Below are 10,880 nucleotides of genomic sequence, written 5' to 3'. Positions count from 1 at the left end.
AAAAAAAAAAAAAAAAAAAAGAGTCATTAACATGGTCGGCACTGTGACTGAGAACAGAAGAGCCCTCAAGGAGATGTTTTGTCATTCCAAAACTTTTGGCAGAGGTGTGCTCCTGTGCCCAGGCACACAGGACAGCAGGTTAATGGACACTCACCTACAGCAGGCTGAGGAGCTCCAAAGCCCAGAGTAGCTGTGGATGTGTTGAATCCCGGGGCTCCGAACGCTCCTGTTCCCAGCGTTCCCCCCAGCTTTGGCTGGGTGTTTCCAAACAAGGATGTCTGTCCTGCCCCCAGAGCTGTGACAGGAGAGGTGACTGTCATTTACTGCGAGACCGTGACCAGTTTACAAGCACAACAATCAATTTCTTATTAAACTGCAGGAAACAYTCTGCATGTCCATGGATGCCACACTCAGCACTTGTCATCAGAGCAGAGGATCTGAGCAGAGGRCCTCACCAGTCCCACCAGTGCTGCCCAGTTTCTATCAGGTCACTTGGTACTGTGCTAAGATTCCTCTTGGAGCTGCCCTGAAACATCCTGGCTTGATGCTAAAACATCCCCAGCCTTTCCCAACTCAGTTACAGGTAATACCCAAGCAGGTCCAGCACTACAGCCTTGAGGGCTCAGGCTGCTGAGAAATGAGCTGAGAAATTGCTTACCTGTTCCAAACCCTGTTCCAAGTCCTGTTCCCAGAGTCCCAGTCGCAGGCTTGTTTCCAAACAGGCTATTTCCAGCAGTGTTGGCACCAAAACCTTCAATAACAGAACCAGCAGCTCATTAGAGATGAAATTAAAACCATGTATTTAAATAACTAAGCATTACAGGGTCCAAGAGCCCTGCCACAGTCAAGGTCAAATTTCCCACTGTTTCCAGCAGCGCATGTTAAACTAACAATCAGCAAGAAGGGACTTCACTGCTAATAAACAATATTTTAGTTACTAAAAGCARCATTAAAGCTGCACAGAAAAATGCTGGTCTGCCTTCTTGTGCTTTTTGGTTTGTTACAGACTTCAAAGTTTCCCTGAAAGGCAGAGTTGACATGATGCTGCTGGATCTGGTGACACAGTAAAATGTGCTCGGTTTTTTTAAGTGCCTGGAAGGAACAAACTTCATTTCATCCTGTTTATATCACACACTCATTCCTCTGGCTTTCTCCACAGAAAAGATGGAGAACTCCCACAGGCAAGATCCCCTCCCTGACCTACTGGGAATGCTCTTCCCAATGCTCCCACGATCCCAGAGGCTCTCCTGGCCATTCCACGAGATCATTCCAAAATCATTCCTGGTTCAGCGGAAGGCTGAACCTTCTGCTAAGGACTCACCGAAACAGTAGCACTTGACCATCTACTTCCTGAATCAGGGAGTCCCATCAAGACCAAAGGCACAACTGAGCACCCAGCACAGTTCCCTGCAGCAGGACCATGGCTCACCTGGCAATTCCAACTCTACAGTACCTAGCACATGCTCTCAGCAGGTGTGTGGTATACAGTGTACAGCTTTAAATGACTGAGACCCCACTTTTTTCCCCTGTCCCCACATTGGAAGGGTTTGTAGGGGTTCCTAAGGTCAGAGGTGGTTTGTTACCAAAGAGGCTACCGCCTGTGGTGGTACCAAACGAGGGAGCGCTGGTCGTGGTGGCTCCAAATCCAGCAGGCTTGTTCCCAAACAGGGTCTGAAAGGAAAACAACAGCAATTGGGAAACCTGAGAGGCTGGTATTACAGGAATTGTATCAGTGTTTGGCTGCAAGCAAGGAAGCAGGAGTAAAGCCAAGCACAACTGAGCCCACCCAGCCCAGCCTCCCATGAGCAGGGGTTATCCCAAGCCACATGCAAAATCCCCCCCAAAACAGCTGTCAGGGTTGAACTCAAGGGGCTTAAAGAGACTTTTCCACCTCAGTGATCCTGTGATTTTCACTTCACCAGAACCAAAATGACTGAGTATCAAGAACCAAGGTTGGTTTTGGTCCATAACAACCKATAACCTTGTATTTCCAACCCTGCACCGAGGGCACCCCCAGGCACTGAGAAGCAAAATCTCTCCTGCAGCTTTCATCACTCCACACATAACTTGTTAAAAAGCAACTCTACTACACATTTATCCTTCAGTTTACAGCAAACCACCTGACCTTTGCATTTCAGAAATCTTAATTCCTAAGCTAAGACAACTTCCATGAATGGCAGCGCCCCAGGACAGGGCTCTGCCTGTTTTTCTCTCTTTATTATGAAGGCACAGACATACCGAACCACCAACACCAAATCCTGTGTTGGCTTGTCCAAAAAGGCCAGTTCCCGTTCCAAATCCAGTCCCAGCATTTGTATTGGCAGCTGTCCCAAAAAGGCTTCCAGGCTGCGAGGGCTGGGTGACCCCAAAGAGACCCTACAAACAGGAACCAGGTTAAGGTAATGCTCCCAGGCTTTTCAAGTCCAGCACTGACAACAACAGTTCCAACACACAAAATCAGGCAATAAAACAGTGCTACATTTGCCTTTGTGCTGGGGGAAGAATAGGGGTGAAGAGCATTCTAGAAGCTTTAGTCTTCCTCCAAGAAATTAGTTACAAAAAGGAAATAAAATTAAAAAACCACCAAGAACTCAAAAATTTATGCTCTGAGCTTTAAAGGATATTGCAATTTCCTCATTGCTTTGAGCAAGGAATATGGAAAAGAAACATTTCACAGGGTTCTCTGCGAGAAGTCACAACAAATTCACAAGAGCACAGGATATTTGGAGCCAAAGCCTCTAGTTATGCAACAAGTTACAGCAACACAGAATCTTTCTCTCACAAAAGCCTACAAATGCTGCTCATTTGTCACCAGAAAGTCCAGGATTTGAATTCCCATGGAAGGTTAATCATGGAATGATATTATCCGTGTGAAAATGACCCAAGTACAAGAGTTGTTGGAGAGCAGCTGCTTAAGGAGGTGAGTGGGTCCATGATTTGTGAACAGTTGACTGCTCTCCAATTGTCAGGAACAAAGCCGACAGCCAGGTTTCCTGCTCTACCACTGGGTAGAGCACCCCAATCCCTCAGCCTCCCGCGTGCGACAGGAGCAGCTGCAGCCCCACTCCCTGCTGCAGCCCCTCTTACCATGGTGTTGGTGTTGGGCTGGCCCAGGGTGCTGGTGCCCCCGAAGGAGAAGCCAGTGTTCTGCGTGGTGGTGGCCTGGCCGAAGGGTTTGTTGAACAGACTCGTGGTCTGGGACTGCTGCCCAAAGAGCCCCCCAGTGGTGCCGGTGCCAAAGCCGGTTGTACCTGGACACCACACATGGATTAGAGAGCAAACCCAGCAGAACCCACAGTCCAGCATTCAAACAGGAAAAAAGGTCATGGAATGTCCTGAGCTGGGAGGGACCCCCAGGATCACCCAGTGCCACCTCTGTTCCTGCTCAGCCCCGCCAGCAATCCCAGCCTGTGCATCCCTGGCAGCGCTGTCCAAACGCTCCTGGAGCTCTGGCAGCCTCGGGGCCGTGCCCGTTCCCTGGGGAGCCTGGGCAGTGCCAGCACCCTCTGGGGACAGAAGAACCTTTCCCTGCTCTCCAGCCTCAGCCTGCCCTGGCCCAGCTCCAGCCTCTCCCTGGGTCCTGTCTTTGCTCACCCAATAGTCACTTGCCTTCCTACAGCCTGGAGGAGTCGGATCTGTATACCGTTGATTTCCACAAAAACAAGTATCAATTATTAGGGAAANGCAGCTAGGGGTTTATGGAATCCTGGAATATCCTGAGCTGGAAGGGACCCCCAGTGCCACCCCTGTCCCTGCCCAGCCCCCCCAGCAATCCCAGCCTGTGCATCCCTGGCAGCGCTGTCCAAACGCTCCTGGAGCTCTGGCAGCCTCGGGGCCGTGCCCGTTCCCTGGGGAGCCTGGGCAGTGCCAGCACCCTCTGGGGACAGAAGAACCTTTCCCTGCTCTCCAGCCTCAGCCTGCCCTGGCCCAGCTCCAGCCTCTCCCTGGGTCCTGTCTTTGCTCACCCAATAGTCACTTGCCTTCCTACAGCCTGGAGGAGTCGGATCTGTATACCGTTGATTTCCACAAAAACAAGTATCAATTATTAGGGAAAAACAATTCCCAGTGAGGATGGGGAGGCCCTGGCACAGAGTGCCCAGAGAAGCTGTGGCTGCCCCTGGATCCCTTTGAGTGTCCAAGGCCAGGCTGGACATTGGGGCTGGAAGCAGCCTGGGACAGTGGAAGGTGTCCTTGCCATGGCAGGGGTGACACTGGATGGTTTTTAACGTCCCTTCCAACCCATTCTGGGATTCTATGATCTATTTACCTTTCAATTTGCACCAAAAACTAATAAAAATACAATTGTTGTTTCACTTTTTCCAAGGAAACGTAAGAAAACAGATTTCTATGGCAAGAAGCCCTACCAGTGAATGCTGGCAATACAACCAGCACAATTCTGAGCTCACAGCAGTGTTTCAGCATTTCGTATCACACAGATTTAAATGGTTTAACAGAATATTTGCACATGCACTCACAGGAAAGCCAGGCACTACTTACTGGTTCCAAAAGCAGTTTTATTCTGTCCATAGGAAAAGCCTGTATTGGTAGTGGAAGAGCCAAAAAGTCCTGTGACTGTGCTGGACGTGGCAGTGGAAGAGCCAAACAAGCCAGCAGTTGCTCCTGCTCCAACAGGATTCGTGGGACCTTTCCTGTTTGCTTGGTAGTCTTCCAAACGGAGTTCCTAGAGGAAAGCCCAGCTCTTTATACATCGGACAAGGGCCAGCAAGCATCCTGAGCACACTCACACAGCACCCAACCTACACCAAGGTTCAAAACCAGCTGCAACACCTATCTTTTTAAAAATAAAGACACAAAAAACAGGACCTGAACTTAGATCCATGTTTGGGCTACAATTTGACTTCCCAGAGCTTTTTCAGATCTTTTCATAAAAGATCTGTTTTGAAGGGACAAACAAACCAACCCGAATGGGAAGGCCTCAGGTTAACTCCTCGGGAACACCAGTTAATAATAAACAACTGAGTTCTGTCTGGGATCCTGCTGTTATCTCAGCAGAGCAGGGCTGCTCCCAACAGGATCTCGTGTCCTTCTGACAAGATGGAATTTCAACTCTTCCAGACCTGCATTAAGCATTTAAACCTAACTACAATTAACGCAGCATTGCATTGTTTTACTTGACAACAGCTCTCATGTGTGATGCAGGTATTGAAGGCTCATTAATATTCTTGCATTAATGAGCACATAAGGTAATTATGGCCCAAAAAAGCCCAAGGCAAGGGTGTATATCCCCCTATACTGACCTCGAGGGACTTGCTCTCATACTCCTTCATGGCAGTGATGCACTGGTGCTTGGTGTTGATGTTGGTGCTGACGCCTGATTTCACCATGGTGTCAGTGCCAGTCGGGGGCTGCCGGGAAGGGAGGAAGGGCCCGGTTAAAATCCAGACAGATTTGGGAGAGGACAGCCAGAGCTCTCTGCAGACCCTGGGAAATTCTACACTTAGCACAGACCTGAGGCTCTGTGTGACCCCTCTGATCAAGCACGACCCCACCTGCAGAGCTGCTCCAGCTCTGGGGCCCCAGAATAAGGACGACATGGAGCCGTAGCAATGACTCCAAAGGAAGCCACAGAGATGCTCCAAGGGCTGGAGCTCCTCTGCTCTGGAGCCAGCCTGGGAGAGCTGGGGGGCTCAGCCTGGGAGAGAGAAGGATCCAGGGAGAGCTCAGAGCCCCTGCCAGGGCCTAAAGCAGCTCCAGGAGRGCTGGAGAAGGACTGGGGATAAGGGCTGCAGGGACAGGAGCCAAGGAATGGCTTCCCAGTGCCAGAGGGAAGGACCAGATGGGATATTGGGCAGGAATTGTTCCCTGGGAGGGTGGGCAGGCCCTGGCACAGGGTGCCCAGGCCCTGGCACAGGGTGCCCAGAGAAGCTGTGGCTGCCCCTGGATCCCTTTGAGTGCCCAAGGCCAGGCTGGACATTGGGGCTGGGAGCAGCCTGGGACAGTGGGAGGTGTCCCTGCCATGACAGGGATGGGACTGGATGAGCTTCAAAGTCCCTCCCAAGCCAAATCTTGCAGGATTGCGTGGTTTTATGATTCCATCATTATGTGTAGAGTTGAGGCCTCACCCAAATGTGTTCAGTGATTATCAACAGTGGAATTTGCCCCAGGAACACCCAAAACAACTCCCAACAATTCTGCTTTTGGTTTCACTTTAAAAGCAGTTTACTTCAGTTTCTGACATAAATCCTGGAGATCTGCATGAGTTTCACTACTCCCTTTTTTTTTGTAACAATGCTATGAAAGTACAAAACACAGCACTGCAAGAGCCCAGACAGGGCTCTCCCTGTGGCAGAGCGCCACAGCTCTGCCCCCAAAGCCTCAATCTTACATCAGCTCCGTCTGGAAATGAAGAGGGACAAGATCTGCATAAAGAAGTTTCTGGGGAAAAGAGTCCCTCTTCCAGCAGGCCCCAGTTAGCCCAGTTCCTCAAGGCCTCTCTCTGGGCCACTCTCCAGGTCCAACTGCCACAGAACTTCATAGCAGTTACTGAATCCTGTCTTAAAGGGGACTCGTCCAGAGGAGGCAGGACACCAGTCCTCTCCTTCCAGTTCCCATTCCCAAAGCAAGGCTGGCTCAGGAGAGCTGCACTGATTCTGACCCATCCCAAGCTGGGGCTAATCCTTATTGCTGTCAGCACTTGCCATCTCTAACCCCTATTGCTGCCAGCATTTGCCATGGAACACCATGAATTCCATGGCACTTCCTGGGAAGCCTGAGCTTTAGGAGCCCCTTTACCCCTTCAGCACTAGCGCAGCTCTAAACCCATCAAGTCTCAAACTCTACTGTATTTGAGCCATTAATCAAATTCAGAATAAAACATAGAGTTAATTACATCTATTTCCACTGCAATAGTCCTTCTAAAGGGATGCTTTCCAGTAATTTCATAACACTTGCATATGAACTGCTCATTTTTTACCTCAGAGACCAAGACATCACACGAACAACTGCAAAACTGAATACTTCCCACTGTGAACAGGCTGGATTAAGAAGAAAAATCAGAACTTACATTAAATTTAATAGTTGTTCCTGTTGGCGCAGCAGTAAAGCTGGTTGGGCCGAAGAGGGAACCAGATGTGCTCCCAAAAGGGTTGGAAGTGGTGTTGGTTGTCCCAAAGAGCCCTCCACTGCTGGTGCTTGTACCAAAGTCTGAATAAAGCATAAAAAATAATGACATCAGTACTAAAACAAATTTCAAGCCTAAAACTTAAACCCTAATATTTTATTGAAATTGGAAACTGGTTTGAAAATAGAAAAAAAAGCTGGGAAAAATAATTTGACAGCAGAGCTGGAAACTGATGGTACTGCTAATGCAGGTCTCTGCTGTAGCAGAGTGTCCCTAACTCAGCACCCCAGAAACACCAGACAAACCCTGCAGCATCCTTCTACTCCTGACAAGTAGGAAGAAAACAATACAATAATTTTATAATAAAGGGAATCAGCAAGGGTCCCTTTCTCCTCCCAGAAGGGGCTGCAAGCACTTGCTTTTGCTTCATGGAATCAGAGCAGAGTTAAACAGCATTTCCTGTCTTCTCCCGACACAGACAAACCCAAACTGCTCTGCCTCAAGATAAAAACCTAAAATCAAACAGCACCAAAAGAGAGTTCAGAATAAAAAATATCCAGCCAAACACCTTTTGCAATTTATTTTAAAATTTTGGGCTAGAATCACAGCTACAGATCAGGAGCACATGGGCTTCCCCTTGGCTGCTATGGGCACAGGGGTGTCCCTGTATCCTCCAGGAGAAACCCCTGGACCCCACCCTGACCCCTGTCCCAGCCCTCAGGTACATCCAGCTTCCCCTGCTTTCCCATCAACAACAGAGGAACACCAGGCTCACGCACTTCCAAAGCCAGCTGGTTTGTTCTGTGCAAAGGCATTATTCTGGGATGAGAAGAGGCCTCCACCAGTGCTGGTGGTTCCAAAGAGGCTGTTTGATGTCCCAGTGGATGTTCCAAACCCAAAGCCGGTGCTGGTGGAAGAAGTTGCTGGTTGGTTGAACGTGGTCGACCCAAACAACCCTGCTGCAGACAGAAACAGGCTGTTAATCCTCCACAACCTCCTTTGCTTGGGGGCTTTGATGGGTTTTTGTTGTTCTGAGCTTGGGAGGGTGTTTGGTTGTTTTTCACGGATGATTCTTTGGTTTGCAGGTTTTTCCCTTTGTCCCCCTCCCTCCCTTTTTTACCAACAATCCCCCCCAGGCTCCTGTTGCACTCCACCAGGGCAGTACCTGGCTTTGTCTGTGTGCTTCCAAAAAGGCCTCCAGTGTTGTTGTTGGAGCCGAAGGCCGATGTTCCGAAGGCTCCTCCACTGGTCGTACCAAAGCCGGCATCTGTAAAGCAGCACCAGAGCCCAGTGAGTCTCCATTCCCAAAATCTGCCTGGAGAGCTAAGGCTGGAGCTCCACAAACACCCCTCAGGATACACCGTTTTATCTGCCAAGCATTCCAAGCAAACCCAGTCCTGGTTTGCTTCCATCCCAAAAAACCTCAGCAAGGTCACCTTCCCAAAGCACTGCATTTTCCACTCTTCCTACAAAAGGAAGTTTCCACAACAGACATGGCATTCTGGTGTCTCCCTAAAGTAAAAGCTTGGTTAGGGGTGAAGCCTCAGGCTCCTGAATCACATCCAAGCCAGCTGGAGCACCCAGCAGCTCCCTAATTCCATCCCACAAGGGATCACCACCTCCATGGGATTACCTGAGCTGCAGTTCAGCAAAAACAGCTCATTAAAAACAAACTTAAAACCAGATTAGATATTTTACTTACTTTGCCCAAAAGTTGAAGTTGTCCCAAAGCCAGTGCTGCCTCCGAACGGAGTTCCAAAGGATTTGTTAAACATTTTCGGGATATATCAGGTTTTCCCCTAGACCTGGAAAGCAGAATTCAGGTTTTATTGAAAGCTCATCCTGCAAACAAATTTTCCATCCCTCTCATGGCTGAAGGCAGCAATCCCACCAGAATCCTTCAGCACAAACCCCATGGCACTGAGCAATTCCAAACAATGCCGGAACCCTGAGGGGACAAGGACACCAACATTCCAGTGACAACACAAATAAGGAGGTACCACTAAACATTAGTATCCCTAAAATTAAGGTGTAACCCTTAATCACGGCTGAAGTTTCTGTGTATCTCAGCCTGTGTCCTGGGCTGTGACAATCCCATGGCAATTCTGGGGGTTTCCAGGACTGATTTTCCTGTTTAACCCTATTTGCCAATTGCATCAAACACAACACAGGTGAATACAGTGCACAGGGATTACAGGAATCCACCTTCCCACAGCTTCCCACTTCTGCACTTCCCAGAAGCTGCTGTTCCAGAGGAGTTTTAATGGGCCCAATTCCCTTTCCAACCCCCACCATTTATTTACAGCACATTCCCTGCTGCCTCTCCTCAATCTTCTCCCCCAGAACAAACAGGTACAAACTCTGCTCCAACTCCTTGAGTTTGTCAACAAATCCAGCACAATCCCCACAGCTCCCTCAGGCACACTCTATCAGGGAACTGTGTGCTGTTTTACTGCAGCTCTGCCACCAAAAATTCCAGATTAGCCAAAAACGAGCCAGAATAACAAAAAAAGCCAGTACTATCCCCCCAAAAATGGTCACATTACCCCCAAAATGCCAGTACTAGAAACAAAACCCCACCAAAACCAAACTATACCTAGCAAAAAAATATGCCTTATTAAACAAAAAAGCTATACTAGCCAAAAAATGCCAATATTAAGAAAAGCCAGTATTACCTCCCAAAAATAATGGGAATAACAATCTAAAAAAAAAGCCATTATTAGCCAAAAGAAAATGCCAATATTAACCAGAAAAACAGTTTGCACTACTAAAACAATGCCCTGTTAGCAAAAGAAATGACAGTATTACCCAAGCTCCCTTCACATTCAGCAGGAAATGCAGGAATTCCCCCACATTTCCAGGTACTCCCTGGAAGCCATAGCCAACATACAGCAGTGCAGAACTAACAACTTAAGCAATTCAAGAATGGCCCACACCAGGAATATTCCCAAATCCAACAATTCTAGTTAAAGCCAAACCTGCCCTTTCCCTGTGCCCAGGTTGGGCAGCTCCCCCATCCCAGCTCTCTTTATCTCCTCCCGGCCAAGGCAAGTACACAGGGACTGGGCACTGCCCAGCACAGCTTCCCACAGGGAAATCACCACATCCATCTGCACATCCTTGAAATGGAAGTTTTTGTTTCCCTAAAGCGAACAGCACTTTCTGGGAATTCTAAATCCAGACTGGGAGCAGCCCCAGCCTTCTACCATCCCTGAACCATGGGAGCCTAAATCAGCCCAGAGCAACCAGTATCCCACACTTCCCTAAAACATGAACTAAAAAGATGATTTGTGTCACCTCCAACTACTCCAACAGCCACACACCACAATTCTGGAGTATTAAGGGTCTCCACATTCCCATAGACAAATCCTTACAGATTTCATCCACCACAGGAAGAAGGAATGATCCTGGTAAAAGCCAGAAAAAACTCCTCTGCCAAATTCTCAAAGCCCCTGAAGCTGAGAGCTTCTCCTGGGAGAGCTCCTCTGGCACAGGGTAATACTGCACCCTGAGCCCTTCCCACCTTCTCCCATGGAAAAGCCCTCCCAGCCCATGGAGTCCCAGATGTGCCCGATGCCCATCTTGTCCCCAGCCCAGAGCACTCAGTGCCACCTCCAGCCCTTCCTGGGACACCTCCAGGGATGGGGACTCCAAAGGTCCCTGGGCAGCCCCTGCCAAGGCCTGACCACTCTTTCCAGGAAGAAATTCCTCCTGGTGCCAAACCTGAACCTCCTGTCAAGGAGTTATAAGTGGTAAGGTCCCCCCGAGTCTCTTTTTCTCCAGCCTGACCCACCACCCC

At 49.0% G+C, this 10,880-nt stretch overlaps 1 protein-coding gene across 2 annotated transcripts in view; it reads right to left on the bottom strand.

Annotated features, from left to right (window-relative positions):
• NUP98 (nucleoporin 98 and 96 precursor) overlaps positions 1-10,880 on the bottom strand; it is a 35,208-nt gene that overhangs the window by 22,474 nt on the left and 1,854 nt on the right. For both annotated transcript variants that reach the window (XM_057381638.1, XM_057381636.1), the window contains exons 2-12: positions 8,784-8,886; positions 8,247-8,348; positions 7,861-8,040; positions 7,025-7,164; positions 5,259-5,366; positions 4,498-4,681; positions 3,088-3,251; positions 2,239-2,376; positions 1,584-1,671; positions 659-751; positions 155-295 (exon numbers count right to left, since the gene is read on the bottom strand). In XM_057381638.1, the coding sequence (XP_057237621.1) occupies positions 155-295; positions 659-751; positions 1,584-1,671; positions 2,239-2,376; positions 3,088-3,251; positions 4,498-4,681; positions 5,259-5,366; positions 7,025-7,164; positions 7,861-8,040; positions 8,247-8,348; positions 8,784-8,856 (1,411 nt within the window). In that variant the 5' untranslated portion in view covers positions 8,857-8,886. The remainder of the gene's footprint in view (positions 1-154; positions 296-658; positions 752-1,583; positions 1,672-2,238; positions 2,377-3,087; positions 3,252-4,497; positions 4,682-5,258; positions 5,367-7,024; positions 7,165-7,860; positions 8,041-8,246; positions 8,349-8,783; positions 8,887-10,880) is intronic.

This window comes from Malurus melanocephalus, unplaced genomic scaffold (genome assembly GCF_030028575.1).
Source record: "Malurus melanocephalus ecotype Western Australia unplaced genomic scaffold, MMel_1.1 scaffold_518, whole genome shotgun sequence".
In the NCBI taxonomy this organism is placed as follows: Eukaryota; Metazoa; Chordata; class Aves; order Passeriformes; family Maluridae; genus Malurus; species Malurus melanocephalus.
Note: the sequence above shows the minus strand (reverse complement) of the source record. Positions and strands in the feature narration are given on the sequence as shown.